The following is a 21,761-nucleotide window of genomic DNA, read 5'->3' as shown; positions in this document are numbered from 1 at the left end:
CTGGGTGCTTTTAGGGCTTTCCTTTAGCATGATGGTAAACAAATCTCTCTCCTTTAGGCGAATATTCGGTCTGCATGAAGCACGTTCCCACACATGATGTTAAAGGAGCATAATCTTTTTTGTAGTTTTATACTGATTTGCTAGTGCGATTCACTAAGCTTATCAGTTGCAGACAGTCTGGGAGGAAGAAACAGAACGGAAATGCTTGTCAAAAAATAAAGCAATTTGTACTGCTAAAATGAGCTTCTGCTTCTGGGCTAACTGGTATTTTATGGGAGGAGTAATAAGAATGAATGCCACCAAATGTTATCTAACAGGCTGGCCTGAGCTGCAAGGGAGCTGTGGCTGTTTGAAACCTGCTCGCTGGCCATGCAGAGTAGGTGAGGTATCACGGTGCATCTGGCAAAGATCTTTTGGTCAGTCCAATTAACTCCTACACAAGGGATAAAGACCCTTCCTTTTCAGTGCCTCCCCCCCTACACATTACACTTCCTGCACAGCGCTATTCCTTCTCTGTTTTTTTCACTTGGAGGACAACAGCAATTGCTCCAAGCTCCATGCAGTTCCTGGAGAAGACACTGTTTCAAAGAGGATGCCTAGGAGATAGGACAAAAATATTTTTCCCATCTCTAGCCATGTGTGGTGGGAAATCACAAACTGGATTCTTCATATTAGACTGGTTTAAAATCAGAACAATTTCAAGTAAAAGTAATAATTTGCGTAGTTTCAGCTCACTTACCTTGAGATGATTATCATTTTTCCTTCAGGATGAAGTTTCCCATTTAGGACTTGATTGTGTAAGGTTCATAAGTCATTCCTAAATGAGCTCCAGAAATGCAGATCTCCATGTTCACTGTTCAGAAGATACTCAGCTAAATTACAATACTTTCTGAGGAATGAGGAGATATTATAATTCTCCATCCCTGTAGCACTCTGTATCCTTCAGCCCTCTGATCATCTGTGTGTGTGCACTTTGCTCTCCATTTTTACCCTTGTTGTCATATGTAGCCCATACTTGCTTATTTCAGTCTCGCCTGCTTGGTCCTCCAAGGTGTGATTCATTGACATCGAAAGCAAACATCCAAAATAGGTGAGATGAATCCCAGCCCAGAAATGCCTTTTTCTTACTGTCAAATAAAGGGAGACTGCAGTGAATTAGTATAGATGTTTGTAAGCACAGTAGGTCAAATTAACACAAATCCTGATTCCTGTACCTGCTGTAACCATCTTGTTCTCCCAGTTTCCCACCTCATTACTTAAATGCCCCTTTGACCTCCTTAAACTGACCTTTGATCCATAAGCTTTTTCCAGTCTGTTCCTCCCATCTTCCCAGATGACCAGGAGGAAAAAGTTCATACATCTTTCTAGCATATGCAGAATCTTATCACATCCTTTAGATTCAAAAATAGGTGTTAGTAGCTGGAGATAATGTTATCCAGTAGAGGCTGTCATTGTTGGCCAATCTTCCATCTGTTTATAAAGGTTACAGTCAGTAACAGTAGGAGATGATGCTACTGTAAAATAAACACAGAGTTTTGGAGCACAGGTGGCCTGCTCTGGCGTAGTAGGTTACAGCACTTGACTGCAAATGGGACGTTATGCAGCTGGGCCTCCTGAAGCTCTGTACCTTCTTTGCCTTATGTTATTCTAAACTGAGGCTTAAGAAACAGGAAAAATGGAATATAATGGAGTCATTTTTGGGAGCACAAAAGGAGACCTGAAAGCACAAATCCATTCTTCTGGCCATGCCAGATTTAAGAACAAAACCCAACTGAAAATAAATAGCAACATACCTTTTTCTAAAATGGTGCATGTTAAATAACAGGCTGAAGGAAATATGAGGGGATTAACTTGAAAACAGATGTTTATAATGATACAATGACGTATTTTAATTACATTCCCAGATGCAATTAAAACAGACTTCTTCTGAATTTAAGGGATGTGTTGATAAAACTGATAACATTCTACATGATGCTGAAGGAGGAAGTATGAGCTGCAGGCATGCGTCCTCCAGATGTGATCTCATCAGGTCTGAAAAACTAAGAGAGGTCGTACAGGGTCACTTCTTGAAATGGGAGGCCCAATGTTTTTCTGGGCAAAACCATGTACTGAAAGAAGTGAAGTTGATTATTCAGAGAGTGGCACTTCTCCCTCCTGGTCAGTGCTGAGTTGGCGTTGTAGCATGTGTTGGCATTGTTTTCATATCCAGTTGTCTTTCTACAGTATAATGTAAGAGAAAAATAGGAATATTTTAGCTTTATATGAATGTGGAGAAAGCTTAACATCAAACAACAAACTCAGCGGATCTACATATATATATATAAAAAAAGATAGCATTAAAAGCAACAAATGCTTCAGGAACTGATATTTTAGTTTTATTGGACAGCCTTTGGTAATTTTATTTTAAGCATTAAAGCCCAAGTTCTCTTTGGTGCTTTGCTTTAAAAGTAAATGTACTTAAAAAGTAAGTGTTACTGTACTATCAAACTTTCCTGAGTGAGAATGTTTATTGGTCTCTTTCCAGATTTAGAATGGTTTGGGTGCATTTGCTCTGACTTCCCAGCAGCACTGAGGTCCCTGTAGCTTCTGTGTTCTGTAGGCATGAAGGCATGGACGCTCAGCATCCTTGCTGAGAGAGTATTCTGGAGAGACGCTGCCCCTGACTGCTTCCAGTTAACGGCTGACTAGGGCTAATGAAGTATCTCACATGCATTAGTGGAATATTCAGGGATATAAATTTTTGCTTATTTACCTCCTAGTTTGTTTCTGAGGGGCACGACGACTATCAAAGTGATAGACTGCCTGAGTTACTCACCAGCTGCTTCATGACTATGAGGAGGAGAAGTAGGGAGTAGTCCAGATGTACTTGAGAGTGCAGGAGTACTTCGGTAACACAGAGCAACCATAAGCTTTCGCTTGTGCATCAGTTAATCTGACTTCTCTCATCTGTTACCAACTTTCATGTTTTGCAAAAATATGAGCGTCTCTTCATGATTATGTGATAGAAATCTCAACCATTTAATTACTATTGACTCAGTACAAACAAACAGACTTCCAAATCTCTCAAGTCTCCATCTCGTGGCTTATGTGAACAAAAGCATGAAAGCTTTTAGTAGCATTTATTGTCATTGAGCTCCCATCCTCAAGCACCTAAAGCAGGATTCTCTCTCCCTCACTTGTGAGGGAAGTTACACTTTGGAGTATTTCATGTGTTGAGATCAGCTGTCGGGACTAGCAAAGCCAGCTGCACAGTGCACCTCCCTTCCCTCCTGAGATGAAGACCCCCCTCTCCCAAATTCTCCTGTCCACCTGCCCTCCAGAATTTCACTTTACAGAATCCAGATAGATTTGGGAATCTGTCAACATTTATGCTGAAGTACTGACATTTTCTGGAGGTAGAAGTTGACTGCATTTTGACTTTAGTTTATGTAGTATAGAAGCCCCATAAGGAAATGCTGTACTGAGAAAACGAAATCTTTCAGAAAAAGAATCTCTGCAGTATTGACTGGAAAGTAATTCAGACTGGCTATGTCTTTCTTTACTCATATTTTGCATACATTCTTCTGCTGCAGTGAATGTGCTTTTACTAAATGGAAGATTTCCCATCATAATGACAATTACAGTTTGACATTACAGAAAGCAAGAAAGGAGAAGATCATATGAAATGTAGAGTAGATGTAAGAAAGGACCAGAACCCTGGACATAGTCATTGCCAGTCCAGTAAACATTAACAATTGTCTCCTTATCTAACGTTTAAGATTAGGAGCAGTTTACCCTATTGAAGGCTGTGGTTTGGCTTGATTTTGTGAAGTATGTGCAGATGTGCTTGTTTAGATAGTGTACCGTGGTAATTATACCAGTATTTTAATTTCCTGTAAAAACTTTTTTTTTTTCATATCTGAAGACTGCAAATCACTGATAAAAAAATTGAGTAAATCAATATCAAGATCTCAGAGTAAAGACCCAAAGGGTATAGACAATATTTTGCATCTTCAAAAAAGAATCAAAGGTCTTCTGTTTTCTTCCGTAACTGTAGGAGATAAGTCATGAAATGCAGTTTCTCCATTCCTTTCTCCTCAAAGCAATGACATGTATTTATAGAGATTAAGTATGCGTGCAGCCATTTATTAATGAACTGGTACTAAAGGGTCGCTTCTGAGAAAGGATTGATTTTGTTTAAAAAAAATCTGTTGGGCTTTGAATGTATAAATGTAGAATCCTAGAGGCAAGTTCACAAGTTGTTTTGAATTGAGACTTTCATATTGCTAGATGGAGAATATGCATGTGTTCTGGAATAATGATTTATGTTGAAAATGCTGGGCCCAAAATACAGTGATTTAAAAGCAATACAGCATTTAATTAATGGGTAAAAACTACAGCTTTTTTTTTTTGTTTTTCAAAATCGTCTTGTGACTGTGACAGAGAGTGTACATCTGTATAAAGATAGCAAAGTACTGCATTGGGCTTAAGTGGACATTCCCTGTGCTGACCGCCCTGCTGATATCCCTGACTCGTTGCTGTATTTTTTGACTGTCACACAGTTCAGACAATTAATCTTCTATTTCTGTTTTATTTTCAGGGTTGTTCCGGTTGTGGAAAATGTGACTGCAGTGGAGTAAAAGGGCAAAAGGTGAGTATGTCAGCTGTCTCTGCTTCATTATCTCTCTTACTTAAACTACACAGTGTATAATCTACTGGTCAGCCGTGGGTTTCCCTGGGCATTTGTATCACCATAGGACATTGTCAGGACCAGGCCCTTTAAGCAGGGTTTCCAAAATGCTGCCACCTCAGTGTCTGCAGTGGCAGGAGGCTGGAGGGCTGGGGTGGGAAATAGCCTAATGCCATCACTGTGGGGTGAAGCCCCCAGCCTGGTACTTAGCAGTGCCCTCTCTCTGTCCCAGCTGAGCGTGATGCTGACCCGTCAGCCTCACCTTTCTCATGCCTCACCTTTCCCATGCCTCACCTCCAGACTTTTCAGTGGGTAGTGCAGATCCTGGTTTGACATCCTTGACCACCTTTGGGAGTGAGGTGAACATCCCCATTCAGAAATGGTCCCCTCAGTGCTTTCCAGGAAGGCTGTGGTGCATCATAAGCAACATACCCTGACCAGGGGTCAGATAACCCCAGAGGCAATGACCTACAGTAGGAAGAAGGAGGTTGCTAATAAACTCAGATACAGCAAAATGTTTCAGATCAAGGAAAAAAACAATCTTTTTTTTTTTTTTTTTTTTTTTTACGGAACCTTGCAAATCTGTTCATTCAGCTGTGCAAGCTATTTCCGTGTATGAAACAAAAAAGACATATTAAAGGCTTCTTTTGAAGCAAATAGCAGTGAAGAAAAAATAGTGTACTTAAACATTCCATGAATTCCCTCTGCAAATTACCTACTTCTGTAAATATTGTAGACACTCAATCACTCTCCTTATCTCTTTCAATTTTGCTGTAGAGATTTTAATCTACACTATCTTTGGTTGCGCATGCACATGTACTGTATATCTACCATTACGAATGAGTGTAAACCAATGGTTTTATCATCCTGTGATTGCAGTGGGTACATTTTTCAAGGTAAGTTGTTTAGGTCACCCAAAGGAGTATTTAGAAAAGTGTTTTTTTCTTTAATTGTTTGCTTTTTTAATATATAAATATACATCCAGTTTTCTACATTGTCTCATATGCAATAGCTACGTATTTACAGATGAGGATTTTAAGAATGTTTGTTGGTGGCTTTTCTTTGGTTTTCTCCAGAACAGCGGAACGTAAGTGGCTTAATTAGAGACTAAAGCAGAGATAATTTTATTTGTAGAAGAACATAGATTAATTTCTGAGAAACATGAAAAGTGTCAAGTTCCAAAACATCTTTAAGATGAAGTCTCCTTTTTTTAATGACCAATTATTATCTGTTTAATAAAAGTCAGCCATCTATTAAAAACTAATAAGGCAAAAATTAGTTAAGGGTCTGGAACTCTGAATTTGTTCCTTGATATCTTGATCTTATTTTTCAGTTACAAGTACAAATGAATTGTTGTAGAACAAGATAGATATTATATTACAACTCTCTTGCTGAAAGTCATTAGTTTGCAGTTCATAGAGTATGCCAGCGTCTTGTAACTAGATCATTTTAAAAAATGATAGTTTGGGGAAAGAAAATGTTGTAAAACTTACACTTCATTTATTTCTGTCTGTGTTCTGTGGGAACAAAAATGTTGGTTTTGCACAGAGTTACATTGTTTAAAGGTAGATTGTTAAAGGACGTTGTTTATCACTCCAATTTTACCAATAAAAAAGCCAGATGGTTCGTACCAATTAGTACAAGACCTGAGAAAAGTTAATGAGATAACACGAAAGCACCACCCTATGGTTCCTAACCCTTATACCCTGATGAGTTAAATCCCTTATGAGCACAAATGGTTCAGTGTTATAGATTTAAAGGATGCCTTTTGGCATCCCACTGGATCCTGAAAGTCGGGATATTTTTGCATTTGAATGGGAAGACCCAGAAACAGGCTGTAAACAGCAATATAGATGGACTGTTTTGCCTTAGGGATTCAGTGAATCCCCTAGTTTGGGCAAGAATTGGAAAAGATTTTCGAAACATTTCAGATTCCAGAAGGGGTGATGTTGTTACAGTATGTAGATGATTTATTGATATCTGGTGTAGAAAAATCAGAAGTAAAAGAAGCACAAACAAACTCCTGAATTTTTTAGGAGAACACAGGCTAAGGGTATCTAAAGATAAATTACAATATGTAGAAAAAGAGGTTAGGTATTTGGGACATTTAGTCTCTGAGGGCAGACGGAGAATAAACCCTGGAAGGATTCATGGAATTGTGCAACTTCCTCTCCCTAGAACAAAGAAGGAATTGAGAAAATTTTTAGGTTTAATAGGATATTGCAGACTGTGGATAGAGGCGTATGTGCAGAAAACAAAGAAATTATATCTCAAATTATTGGACGAAGAACCCAATATACTGAACTGGACTAAAGAGGAAAAAGAAGTAGTGGAAAAATTAAAAAAAAAGGTCTTATTACGGCGCCAGTCTTAGCTCTTCCTGCCCTAAAGAAATCATTTTATCTTTTTATAACTGGAAGTGAGGGTGCTGCTTTGGGGGTCTTAACCCAAGAATGGGGAGATAAGAGGAAACCTGTAGCGTATTTGCCTAAATGATTAGACCCCGTGTCCCGGGGATGGTCAGAATGCATTCAGGCAGTAGCAGCAACTGCCTTATTAGCAGAAGAAAGGAGGAAATTGACCTTTGGAGGACAATTGATTGTTGTTACCCCTCACCAAGTGAAGACTGTTCTCACTCAGAAAGCAGGAAGGTGGCTGACAGACTTCAGAATACTAAAATATGAAGCTATTCTAATTGAAAAGGATGATTTAACTATAACTACAGAACCTGTTTTGAATCCTGCCTCCTTCTTGTCAAAGGGAATTGAAGATTGAATGAATATGGAAAATAACTGCTTAGATCTAATAAATTACCAGACAAAGATAAGATTAGATTTACAAGAGGTGCCCTTAGAGGAAGGGGAAATATTGCTTATAGAAGGATCTTCTAGGGTGGTACAAGGGAGGCGATGTAATGGTTATGCCATCATTGAAGGAACAGATGGGAATGTTGAAGAAATGGGAAAACTGCCCAGTAATTGGTCAACTCGATCTTGTGAATTATATGCATTAAATGAGGCATTAAAGTTATTAAAAGGGAAACAGAACTATATGTACTGACTCACGATATGCATATGGGGTGGTACATACATCTGGAAAAAATTGGGAAGAAAGGGGCTTAGTAAACAGCAAGGGAAAGGAACTGGTCCATGAAGAATTAATTAGACAGATTTTGGAAAATCTGTTACTACCAGAAGAGATTGCTGTGGTGCACGTGAAAGGACATCAAAAAGGAAACTCCCTAGTTGAATGGGGAAACAGAATTGCAGATGAAAAGGCTAAAGAATCAGCTTTGCAATTACAAGTAGAAGCGAAGCTGCTTCTTGTACCTGAAATAAAACCTCCACCTGAAAAGCAAATATTCAGTGAAAAAGAGATAGAAGCCTTCAGGGAGTTAGGAGCGAAAGAGTCTGAAGGACAGTGGATTCTCCCTGATGGGAGAGAAATGGTAAATAAACAAATAATGAGGGGAATTTTAGCTGTTCTACATCAAGGAAGCTACTGGGGAGTCCAGGCAATGTGTGACACTGTATTAAGAAAATATATATGTGTAGGCATGTATACAGTAGCTAAGCAGATGTGTAATAGTTGCATAACATGCCGATGAGTGAATAAGAAGGCTCTGCGGAAACAACCTTTGGGTGGACGGGAGCCAGGACTTCGACCTTTTCAGAGTATCCAAGTAGATTTTAACTGAATTACCCAAAGTAGGCAGATTTAAGTACTTGCTAGTATTAAGTGACCATTTGTCAGGATGGGTAGAAGCTTTTCCCTCAGTATGAGCAACAGCTAGTGTGGTGATAAACGTAATCCTGGAACAAATAATCCCTAGATATGGGGTTGTTGAAAATATAGACTCAGATCAAGGAAGTCATTTTACTTCATATATTTTACAAGGATTAATGAGAAACTTAGGAATGAAATGGGAGTTTCATACTCCATGGCATCCTTCCTCCTCGGGGAAAGTGGAACGAATGAAACAGACATTAAAGAAACACCTGTCAAAACTGGTTTTAGAGACTAAGCTTCCCTGGACAAAACGTTTACCTTTAGCACTTCTCATAATTCGAACTGCTTCTAGAAAAGGTGTAGGAGTTTCACCATATGAGATGTTGTTTGGACTACCGTACCTGGGTAGAAGCGGTGAGATACCTACTTTTGAAACTAAAGATATTTTTGTTAAAAACTATATACTTGGATTATTTTCTTCCTTGGCATCTCTCAGGATTCGTGGACTGTTGGCTCAAACCCCACCTTGTACATTCCTTGTACATTCATTCCATGCAGGAGATTGGGTCCTGATACGTATCTGGAGAGAATCAAAACTCCGGCCTGAATGGGAAGGACCTTTCCAAGTACTACTAACCACTGAAACAGCCATAAGAACTGCAGAAAAAGGTTGGACTCACTATACTCGAGTGAAAGCATCCGTCGACCCTAGTACCTGGGAAGTTGTTCCTACAGAAGACTTGTTGGAAGTTAAAATCGAAAAGAAAAATCTCATAATAGACTCTGAGCAAGATAAAAGCTTACAATTGTAAACTAACCTTTTTATTTTCACAGGTAACTAATAAATGTGACTTGTGATTGGGAAAAAGGACTGGCCTATACAGAATTGGAGTGCCTCCAAGGGGTTTTTATTCTAGTAACAGTGTGCATCTTATTCTTTATATTGATAATTATTTGGAAACCTAAGGTTTAAAAATAATGACAGGGAGAGGTCAATTATTAATTTTAATTCTGGTGATTGTATGCTTCAAAGAAGGCCTTGGCCAACTGGCAACATGGAAAAAGGATGACCAGATAATAGGAGCAGCAGGATACCCTGTCAAGATGTGGGTGAATGTGACAAAGAATGAAATACCACAAACCATCACATTTGATGCTTGTGAGGTGTTAGCTTGTGGAGATTTAAGTGCCCAACGACAGTTAAGCAGCGAAAACAAGTATCTCTGTCCTGAATCTAAGACTAGTGGGTTGTATAAAGGACCCCCTTGCCCAGGATGGAGTAATGTATGGTGGACAACTGCTTATAAAGGATGGGAGCGCGAGCGACCAGGAGCGCGGCGAACAGGGCCGGCAAACAGGGGGTGACACGGCAGTTAGCGAGGCAGTGAGCGCGGGCAGGAAGGGCGGGGACCCATCGTCGCTCTGTTGCAGCTACCTCTCCCTTCCGTGCTTGTAACCTGCTTGCGTAGAACCTGACCATGGTATCAACCAGGCAGAAAACCGTGGCCTCCGCATCTCGTGCGGCATCTCCAGCCACGGTCACCACGGTGGCTACTCAGACGGAGGGATCCGGGAAAAACGCAGCCGTCCAGGTCCTGGGCTGCAGAGTGTGCCCCAGCCTTCTGTCGGTCTCCGACAGCAGTGGTGGGTATGCCTGTGGGAGGTGTGCCCAGGTTGAAGAACTGCTCAGCCAGGTAGCAGTGCTCCGGGAGGAGGTGAACAGGCTCAGAAGCATCAGGGAATCGGAGATGGAAATTGACTGGTGGAGGTGCACTCTACCCTCTCTGAGGCAGGCTCACGAACCTGCCACAGCACAGGCGTCTCCTGTTATGCAGAAAACGGAGGTTCCCTCCTCCTGCCAGGCAGCGGAAGGAGACCTAGATCAAGGGGGGGAATGGAGGCAGGTGCCTATTCGGGGTGGTAGGCGAGCCCTCTCTCTGCCCACCTCACCTTCTCATCTACCCTTAAATAATCGATATGAAGGACTAGAACAAGACAATCTGAATGACAAAGTAGATAAAAACCCGTCCCAGCTGGAGGGGGCGCCTAAGACAAGGCGACCTACACATCGCATTGCCACATCATCCTTCAAAAAAGAAAGAAGGGCTATTGTTATGGGGGGCTCCCTTCTGAAAGGGACAGAGGGACCGATATGCCGACCGGACCCAACCCGCAGAGAAGTCTGTTGCCTCCCTGGGGCTCGGGTGAGAGACTTCGCCAAGAAAGTCCAGCGCCTGGTACGGCCCACTGACTACTACCCGCTACTGGTCTTTCAGGCTGGTAGCGATGAAGTAGCAACGAGAAGTCCGAAGGCGATCAAAAGAGACTTTAGGGATTTGGGGCGACTACTTAGAGGATCAGGGGCGCAGGTTGTGTTTGCCTCTGTCCTTCCGATAGGGGGGATCGAAGCTGAAAGGCGTGCTGTTCACATAAACTCGTGGCTTCGAGACTGGTGTGACCGGCAGAACTTTGGGTTCTTTGATCACGGGAAGGTCTATGCTACACAGGGCCTGATGGCACCGGATGGGATGTGCCTGTCTCGGAGAGGGGTAAGGATCTTTGGTCAGGAGTTGGCAGGGCTGATAGATAGGGCTTTAAACTAGAGTCGAAGGGGGAAGGGGCTAAAACCAGGCACGCCGGTGAAAACCTAAGGGAAGGTACGCTAGAATCAGAGGGGCTGGGTGCCAGTGAGGTCCTTCGGGCAGATCCACAAGGTGCTGAGTGTAAGGAGACGCACCTGAAGTGCTTCTACACGAACGCACGCAGTATGAGGAATAAAATGGATGAGCTAGAAGTCCTGGCCCAGTCCTGCAACTACGACATCATCGGCATAAGCGAAACCTGGTGGGATGAGTCCTGTGACTGGGGTGTTGCGATAGATGGTTACAGGCTCTTCAGGAGGGACAGGCAGGGTAGGCGTGGTGGTGGGGTGGTGATGTATGTGAAGCAGGGGCTGGACTGTGTGGAACTTCAGGTCGGCGATGGCAAAGTTGAGAGCCTCTGGGTAAGGATCAAGGGACGAACGAATAAAGGGGATGTCGTTGTGGGAGTCTATTACAGACCGCCTGGCCAGGACGATAGCGCCGATAAATTATTCTTTACAGAACTAAGAGAGGCCTCGAGATTAACTCCCCTTGTCCTTATGGGGGACTTCAACTTGCCAGACGTTAACTGGGAGTGCCACACGGCTGACACGAGCAAGTCCAGGAGGTTCATGAAGCACCTAGATGATAACTTCTTGGTGCAGGTGCTAACGGAGCCAACTAGGAAAGGTGCCCTCCTAGACCTGTTGCTAGAAAGCAGAGAGGGTCTGGTGGGAGATGTGGTGATTGGTGGCCGCCTTGGTCAAAGCGACCATGAAGTGGTTGAGTTCAAAATTTACGGTGACAGAAGGAAAAGTGCCACCAAAACCTCATCCCTAGATATGGGGAAAGCGGACTTCAGGCTGCTCAGGGAACTAGTCAGCAAGGTCCCCTGGGAAACTGCTCTTGAAGGCCTCGATGTCCACCAGTGCTGGTCATTCTTTAAGCGATGCCTCCTAGAAGCACAAGATCAGGCAATTCCTAAATATCGCAAGTCAGGCAGGCGGGGCAGGAGGCCGGCGTGGCTGACCAGGAACATTCTAATGGAGATTAGGCGGAAACAGAGAGTGTTTCGCTACTGGAAAGAGGGCCAGGTGTCATGGAAAGAATACAGGGATGCTGTTCGTGTTTGTAGGCAGAAAATTCGTGTGGCCAAAGCACACCTAGAGTTGAAGCTGGCTGTGTCTGTGAGAGAAAATAAAAAGGGCTTTTTCAGATATGTGAATGGAAAAAAGAGAACTAAAGAATACATAGGGCCGCTCCTTGATAGGGAAGGTCTCCTCACAGACAATGACATAGGCAAAGCAGAGACGCTTAACGCCTTCTTTGCCTCTGTCTTCAATGCCGATGATGGGCTTCGGGACCCAGGGTGCCCTGAGCTGGAGGACCGGGACGGTGGGGATGACAAACTCCCAACCGACCCTGAACGTGTGCGGGATTTGCTACTCCACCTGGATCCCTACAAGTCCATGGGTCCGGATGGGATTCATCCCCGGGTGCTGAAAGAGCTGGCGGACGTCATCGCGGAACCTCTCTCAATTATTTTTCAACGATCCTGGGAATTTGGAGAGGTCCCGGTAGACTGGAAGCTGGCAAATGTTGTGCCGATTTACAAGAAGGGTCAGAAAGAAGACCCTAGCAATTACAGGCCTGTCAGTCTCACGTCAGTGCCTGGTAAAATCATGGAGAAGATGGTTCTCGAACTTACTGAGGTGCACCTGGGGGACAAAGCAGTCATTGGTCCCAGCCAGCATGGGTTTGTGAAGGGTAGGTCCTGCCTAACTAACCTGATTTCCTTTTATGATAAGATCACCCGTATGATGGACCAAGGGAAACCAGCTGATGTGATTTTTTTGGACTTCAGCAAGGCTTTTGACACGGTTTCCCATAGGATCCTACTGGACAAAATGTCCACCATACAGCTAAATAAAAACATCATACGATGGGTGAGCAATTGGCTAACGGGCAGGGCCCAAAGGGTTATGGTAAATGGGGCTGCGTCAGGCTGGCGGGCGGTCACCAGTGGGGTCCCTCAAGGCTCCATTTTAGGGCCGGTACTTTTCAATATTTTTATAAACGATCTGGATGTAGGAATAGAAGGTATTTTGAGCAAGTTTGCTGATGACACCAAACTTGGAGGAGTTGTGGACTCGAATGAGGGTGGAAAGGCCTTGCAGAGGGATCTGGATAGGTTGGAGAGCTGGGCGATCACCAACCGCATGAAGTTCAATAAGAGCAAGTGCCGGGTCCTGCACCTGGGACGGGGAAACCCTGGCTGCACATACAGACTGGGCGATGAGACGCTGGAGAGCAGCCTAGAAGAGAGGGATCTGGGGGTCGTGGTAGACAGCAAGTTGAATATGAGCCAGCAGTGTGCCCTGGCGGCCAGGAGGGCCAACCGTGTCCTGGGGTGCATCAAGCACGGCATCGCTAGTAGGTCAAGGGAGGTGATTGTCCCGCTCTACTCTGCGCTGGTGCGGCCTCACCTCGAGTACTGTGTGCAGTTCTGGGCACCACAGTATAAAAAGGACATGAAACTGTTGGAGAGTGTACAGAGGAGGGCTACGAAGATGGTGAAAGGCCTGGAGGGGAAGACGTATGAGGAACGGCTGAGGTCACTGGGCCTGTTCAGCCTGGAGAAGAGGAGGCTGAGGGGAGACCTCATCACAGTCTACAACTTCCTCGTAAGGGGGTGTCGAGAGGCAAGAGACCTTTTCTCCATTAACACCAGTGACAGGACCCGCGGGAACGGGGTTAAGCTGAGGCAGGGGAAATTTAGGCTCGACATCGGGAGGGGGTTCTTCACAGAGAGGGTGGTTGCACACTGGAACAGGCTCCCCAGGGAAGTGGTCACTGCACCGAGCCTGTCTGAATTTAAGAAGAGATTGGACTGTGCACTTAGTCACATGGTCTGAACTTTTGGGTAGACCTGTGCGGTATCAAGAGTTGGACTTGATGATCCTTAAGGGTCCCTTCCAACTCAGGATATTCTATGATTCTATGACATATACGCCCAGTCCAAGTAATAGCTTAAAGGCGTTAAAGAGCCAGATTAGCATATTTAAAGGAACTGTTCAGTCCAACTGTCAGCCTCTACAGTGTAATCCCATAACTATAACAATTAATAAGGCTGATGGCCTTATTAACCGTACTTTTGGTCTCGGAGCAGATGTGACTGGGAAAGACCCAACGGCCAGATTTAGGATAGCTGTATGGGAACCACCCTCTATTGTCACCAAAGATAGGGAGAAACTTGAGGAGAAAGCAAGAGACCCTCTTCAAAATGCGGCAGTTGTGACAGTTAAAGAAATAAAAGATCTTAGGCAAACAATTGAGATTGAAATGGTATGGGATGTGAATGCCTGGATAGAATGGGTCAAATATACTGGCCAGAGTCTCAACCATAGCAATTGCTATGCTTGTGCCTCAGGACAACCGATTGCTCAGATAGTGCCCTTCCCATTGGGGTGGACCAAGGACTCCCAGGGGATGCAATGTATGATTGCATTGTATCAAGAAATGACTGCCTGGGGAAATGAGGCCTGTAAGTCTCTCTCTTTGCTGTTCCCTTCCTTGTGTGATAGCAACATCAGGGTTCCCCCTGCATTCTCCACAGCTTGCCTCTCACGGCAGGGTGTGAGTGCTACCTGGCACCTGGGAGAATTTGCCTTGTGCATGAGGACCTTGAATGCTACCAAGGACATGATGGGAAACTACTCAAGACTTGAGATCCCCAGGGCAGATCTCTGGTGGTACTGTGGAGAGAAGATCTTATGGTTCACCCTACCATCTAGTTGGGGAGGCACTTGTGCACTTGTTCAATTAACTATACCCTTCACCCTGGCATTTGAAAGAGAAACATCACAGATACCCAGAAGAAGTAAAAGAAGCTTAGGAGTATCATTTGATGATAGAGTGTACATAGATTCTATTGGGGTGCCTGGAGGAGTTCCCGACGAACATAAAGCCAGTAATCAAATTGCTTCAGGGTTTGAGTCACTGTTCTGGTGGGTAACAATCAACAAGAATGTGGATTGGATTAATTATATTTATTATAATCAGCAGAGATTCATAAATTATGCAAGGGATGCGATAAGAGGAATCGCTGAACAACTGGATGCCACCAGCAAAATGGCTTGGGAAAACAGAATAGCATTAGATATGATGCTTGCGGAGAAAGGCAGTGTGTGTGTGATGCTGGGCAACTGTTGTTGCCCTTTTATACCCAACAATACTGCCCTGGATGGCACAGTAACTAGAGCATTGCAAGGGCTGACCACCCTTGCCAATGAATTGGCAGAAAACTCAGAACAGACACTTCCATCACAAGATGGTTGGAATCTTGGTTTGGTAAATGGAAAGGGATGGTAATGTCCATATTTACATCCTTGATCGTAGTAGCAGGAGTTTTGACAGCCATTGGTTGTTGCATCATCCCCTGTGTAAGAGGACGAGTCCAGCGGTTAATTGAAACTGCGCTATTGAAACAAGTGACCATGGAGCCACTACCTTACTCAGATAAGATGATGATATTAGAGGAGATGGAAAGCAAAGAAAGTGAAGAAGAGGAAGATATCTACAAAATTACACCTTAGAGAAAGTTATGCAAAAATCAACAATTTATAAATAAAAAAAGGGGGGAATTGTGGGAACAAAAATGTTGTTTTTGCACAGAGTTACATTGTTTAAACGTAAGGAATGTGGTATTGAAATATGCTTGCAGTGATAAGAAAGCTTAGCAGAGGACCTTGTAAAATGCAGGCGACCAGACTCCTTAGAGCAATTAGGCAAAAATCATGGTGTCAGGTTGCTGGCAAGTGAAGGCCATGTATTGTCTGTGAAGCATCGGATAGGTTGTGAACCTGGATTACCCAGTCAATGGGGTAACAGGGGAGGGTCCCGGTCGTCAAGAAATAAAGTATATAAACTGTAGTATGTGACTAGTAGGTGCGCTCCTGCTTGTGGGATGCCCACCATTGCAATCGTGAATAAAATTGCTACTTCACTGAGATCCTTGCCTGAGTCTATATTATTGGCTACAGAGTGTTTCTCACAGTTCCTGCCTTTGCTAGAGCTTCTTTTGCTGACATTTTCTATTTGCGTAGCTCAGAGTCTCAGAGATTCCTATTTCTTTTCAAGAAATAGGTGCTTGCCTGATATGATCAAAGCCAAAACAACCTCAGGTTAATGTAGGCCATTTAAAAATGTAGAAGATGTGGTGAGACACTGGAACAGGTTGCCCAGAGAGGTTGTGGATGTGTTTAAAAAACACCTCCTTCCCTGGAGGTGTTCAAGGCCAGGTTGGATGGGGCCCTGGGCAACCTGATCTAGTGGGTGGCATCTCTGTCCGTTGCAGGAGGGTTGCAACTGGGTGATCTTTAAGGTCACTTCCAACCCGAGCCATTCTGTGGGAGTGTGGCCATGGGGGTCGACAAGCCCCATGGTTGGTGATAACATTGGACTCTTAATGATGAGGCCATCAGGAATGTAAAGAGTTTAGAAGGAACAAAGAAGGGTGATTCAGGAGACTGGTTCTGATTCAGTTGCTGGTTCTCCAGCTGTTAAGGCATGGAAGTTGCTGGGTGTTTGTTGTTGTCGGGCAAAGTTGTTGACCAATGAATAGTTAGTGGAAAAGTACTGCTGTGGGGTGATTGGTATAAGAAGGGAGCCTGTCCTCAATAAGAGAAGTTATGCCCTCAATAAGAGAGAGAGGAAGTTACATCCTCAATAGGAGAGAGTTGAAGTTATGTCATCAATAAAGTGGTAGCAGTTACTGATCCTGAAAGAACCCTGGTGTCCGCGTGGTCTTTACGCCACACCATTCTGTGATTCTATGATATCAGTCTGTAGCAACAGAAGTCAGTAAATTCAAGATCTCATGCCAACTTGTCCAGCAAGTAAGCGTTAAATCTTGATGTGCTCTCAGACTATGTTGGGAAGATAATTTTAACAAAAGAGGCACCTGGACAAGTGAACAAATAGTTATGCCTAGAAAACCATATTCAAGAAAATAATTTGAAATTATTTTGAAATACATTTAAAGGTAACTTCATTCACATCAATATCTATCTAATCTTGCTTACTGTGTTAACATTGTAGATCTTTCAAATATGTAGATCGGAGATTGAACTGAAACCTGCATTTTATTTAAAAATTTCTCTCCCCCCCCCCCCCCCCCCCCACCTTTGTTTTAGCCTACTGCAGGTTTGAATGACAGTTCTTTACATCTAATGCCCATCTAGAATAAGGACAGACTGGTACCCAGTCCCAGTCCCAAAGAGAGGAGAAGCTGGTCAGGCAAAGCAAAGGAAGCATCCTTCCCAATTTCCTCTGTAATGTTTCTAGAAATGGTTTCTCCAGCCAGCGCATTTGGATTTGAAACATGTCTTTGTTAAATGTGGCCCCCATTAACGCTCACATCAGTAGAGGTACCTGTTGCTTCAGTGATCTGTGTGAATATTGTTCAATCAGACTGATTAGAAGGACTGATGCAAGCTAGGACCCAGGACATGAGAGGGCTGCCATGCCCAGCCCTTAGAGGGACCCAAGGTGACCACGTTAGAGAACATCTGCTCTCCACCTCTCACGTAGCCTCCTGCGTGGGAAGTACTTATCCATTCTGCCCTGCGCCATCCACAGCCAACACGTTGCCTGTGCTGGAAGCCCTTTTGATCTGGCTCCTATGTTGTGCAGAAGCGCACACACGCTGAAGGGCCCTTTCCAATCCACCCACACTCTTCAGCAATGTAACCACAGTAGTTTACTGCCGTGGGAGCTTCAGCAGCTGCGGAAGTGGGTGCTGGGTTTACCCTTTAATGCCTTAATCATTAACATCTGGAGATGTATTTCTTACCGTAGTGTGGGAAGAAGTTCCAGACCCTATGGTTTGTGTTTGCAGGGTGGGTATTAATTAACATATATTTGGTGAAGTAATCGTATTAATGATCTCACCAGAAAAAGTGCTAAAAATAGTATTTGACTTAAAAGCTGTGAAATGCCCCAGGAATGTTACTCAACAAAATTACAGATATGGAAGAGCAAGTTATACTGCCATATTTTTGTCTCTCATTTGAGACTCTTTTCATCAATATGACCATTTGGATGGCCATATTTAGAATGCATTCAATGTGTTCTCTCATTAGACTGTTTCCATGAAAATTACATCTCTATGCCAAACGCCTTTAAGATGACTCATAGTTCTTCAAGGGCATATAATTGACAAAGTTTAAAGTTTTTCATCTCTTTCAGGAAATCTCAGAAAGTGAGCATAATTGCAACAGATGGCTCTTGTCCTATAAAGCCTTTATTATTACACTGAACATCAGGTTGTTATTTTAAGCAATGTAATGTCAAGCATCAAGTTTTTGCAGAACAGAAGGTGAAGAAATTTTAGAATAACATTATATTGCTAAAATAATAAAGCAATAAATAATACCTTGCTGTTTTCCATTAAATAGATTAACCTAAACCATCTTCAGTTGTTTCCTCTTGCACTTTTTATTTGTCGGTCTACATATTAACTGTTCTTTCTGACCTCATTGAAGTGTGAGATCTGTTTAAACTGATTAGACTTCTGAATGCTTGCCTACATTTTATTGGGTTACTCAGAAGTAGGCAGAAGCTATATTTTCTCTTTTATCCTACCTAGACTTTGAGAACAATTTCAAGCAGCTGTGGAGATAAGAAATTCTATCCATTGATGTGTATAGAAAAAGCGAGTTAAGCATTTAATTGCTATTTAGAACAAAGACTGTATAGATTGAAGTAAAATTCCTTTTCTCTGACAGTTTTCAAGAATTCATCCCCTCATCCATGAGTATTTACACTCATCTTAGTCCATACAGAAACATGCATAAATGGAGGTAACACTGCATTTTTTCTGTCACTAAAATAGAATTACTAATCTTCTAATGTTTATCAGTTAGAATACATTAGAGTACAAATTCTCATTCTTTACTGTAAATACCTTATGAAGATTCCCTTGCCTCTGCATTACCCAATAAAATTTAAAGTCACAAGAATCGTAAATGTGATATTGCCATTGTGCACCGAGTAATGCATTTAAAAAAAATAAAAAAAAACTCTGGTAGGAAATTCTGAAAGAAAATAGAAAAGAAGAGAATTAATTCTTATATAACTGTTACTCCCAAGGGTTTTTGTTTTGGGATGCAAGAAAACTTGAGCAAATCAATTTGTACTGGCATTTTTTGTTTGCCTCATTCTGAGACTGTACACATTATTATACCTACATAAAAATTACTTTTCTGTTTACCTCAGTGGATGAACCATCCCCGTGTGGATTGACCATACTGCGGAAATACAAGCACTGGCTTATCTGGAGCCATATTGGGTCTGGAAACCAGGCAGTTCTCTTCCTGGCTTAGGTGGGCAATCAGTGGGACACCCCAGTCAACAGCAGCAGCAACCAGTCTTTCCTCTCCTACACTCTCTTTGTACAGTCTTAAAAGTCACGCAGGGTTTTGCTATCTGCAGGTGATATGGCTTTTCTATTTACTCTCGGTAATGAAGAGTTGACTGTGCCAATTTATTATTATTATTATTTTAAGTTAACCAGATTGGGAGGACCTTCAGGGCTTTTCTTGTCATTTTAGGTATCAACAGGTACAGCAAAATATTTGTGATATTGATGAGTTAAAACAATATAAAGCCTCTTGCTGGAGAGAAGATCAGGTAGTCAGTGAGCAGATCAGCTCTATGCAGTTCTGGGTTTTCTTTACAATATAGCAGATGGCAGCAGGTCTGCTCCTTTCATGCAGCAACTCAGTAATCTGTGCTTTTCATGTTCAACCTGTATTAACAGCATCAAGATAATTTCTTTTTTTTTTTTCTTTCTTTTTTTTTTTTTTACCAAGAATGTACATTTTAACACTTTTCATTGTTTCATTGGCACTATATCCTGAAAATGCTTACTATTTGCTTTTTATCTCTTCTTCCATGGTTTTGCTCAGTGTTTCTGCATAAGTGGCTGCTGTAGAAATGTTCCTCGTTCACAGCACCTGCTCATGTCTGAGTTGGAGAGACCATGAGTGAGGACACCAAGGAAAGCAGAGCTAAACTATACACCCTGGAGAGGGACCTAAAGTTGACAAGAGAGGTGGCAGGCAATGTGGGAGGAAATAATATGTTTTCTGTAGGGAAAGGACTAATAGATTGCATGAAAATATCTATTCATTCCTGAAAGGGGGAAATCAGAAGATCATAATGAAATAAGCAAAGATATTGATCAGCTGCAGATCTGATATACTTCAGGGAGACTTGTGGCTCATAAATATTTTTGAAAATCAGGCCATTATCACAATGTTTGTGCCAATTTAGAAGTGGCACTACTGTATTTTTATTGATTTACCCTTTCTCAGAGAAACATAATCCTTTTAGTTCAAATCAAGGAAAAAGAACATCTATATTTCATAAAGAGAGCCCACAAACAAAGCCTTTATTCTTGAAAAGAACAAGCTGTCAAAAGACTGAATAATACCGAGTGAGATATGATAAGTATTGATAAGTACAGTTTCCTAGCTTGCAGGCCAAACTTTTAAGTGGCATCTGGAGTCATCAGATTTTCTTCGTTTGAAATAGTTACTAGGAAGCATTTGTCCCATGTGCCCAAATGGGGCTGAATTTCTCTGGCAAAGTTTTCTCTATTGAGGTGTATAGATTAATGGATTACCTGATGATTTTATCTTTATGGAAATAGTGCTATAAAAGCAGATATCCCAGTAATACTGTGTGGCAGGCTGTGCTCGTATTTAGTTTTCAGAGACAACTTCTAAAGGTTTTCACACAGTAATATTTCAGCTGGCATAATATAACTTTTTCAACAGCTGTTGCCAGATGCATATCTGTGCTTGTGAAGATGTTGGTAGAATAATCTCAGGCATTTCATCATGAAATAAAACATACTCTATAGCCTCACAGTGTTTGATTTTACATTTGTACAACTGCTGTTAGTGTATGTCTTCATTCTGGTTTCTTAAAGGATTACAGGGCTTTATTTTGATCTGAATCATGTAAGCCTCCAAAGAAGTCAGTAAAGTTTCCCAAATGGGAAGTCAGAGTAATTTCAAAAAAGACCTATAAAGTCTGCACTTCTCTGAAGGCCACATGCTCTGGAAGCAGAGCCACTCAGTGCCTCTGCAATACCCATGTGTAGTTTGTAATCATCCTAAATTTTAAATTTTGTCCGTGCAAACAGAGTCATGCTCTAAGTGTCTACTGACAGCACTGATTTACTGATTATTAAAACTTTTGTATCAGTGTGCAGGTGTTTTTTACTATCTGGTCATATGTGACTACACCTGCAGTCTGCTTACGCTTTCTGTATATTCATAAAATAGCCCATAACATGAATACTCCATCATGCAGACAGCATTCTGTGGGTCTGGGACAGCAAACGTCTGGGGAGCAGCAGTAGCTGCTTTTTGTAGTTTACCCCTCAGGCTTCTTTAAATCATTCTTGCATTCAATTTATATTGTGTTTGCTGGGGATCTCACACCAAGCCAGCCAGTATAATTGGCGGTTCTGTGATATGTCAGTTCCCACACAGGAATTTAATCATACTTGATATATTTAATCTTGGATCATTTAATATATCTCTGCCTACATTTTCTCTGTAGCGCTATTTACAACAAGCAATCTTGTACGTATAATCGTTACTAGGGAACCACAGTAATCTCCTTAAGTCACTTGCTGGTCTTCCTGGCCAAGAGCAAGAAGTGGTTTGGTTGGTTTTGTGGTTTGTTTTATCTTGTACTAGTGGTAG

The 21,761-nt window shown here is 42.3% G+C and overlaps 1 protein-coding gene across 3 annotated transcripts in view; it reads left to right on the top strand.

Annotated features, from left to right (window-relative positions):
- COL4A1 (collagen type IV alpha 1 chain) overlaps positions 1–21,761 on the top strand; it is a 131,835-nt gene that overhangs the window by 44,073 nt on the left and 66,001 nt on the right. For all 3 annotated transcript variants that reach the window (XM_083836235.1, XM_083836234.1, XM_083836236.1), the window contains exon 2: positions 4,580–4,630. In XM_083836235.1, the coding sequence (XP_083692361.1) occupies positions 4,580–4,630 (51 nt within the window). The remainder of the gene's footprint in view (positions 1–4,579; positions 4,631–21,761) is intronic.

The sequence above is a fragment of the Anser anser genome (genome assembly GCF_964211835.1).
Source record: "Anser anser genome assembly, chromosome: 1".
Lineage (NCBI taxonomy): Eukaryota > Metazoa > Chordata > Aves > Anseriformes > Anatidae > Anser > Anser anser.
The sequence above is the reverse complement of the archived record's forward strand: the minus strand, read 5'-3'. Positions and strand labels throughout refer to the sequence as shown.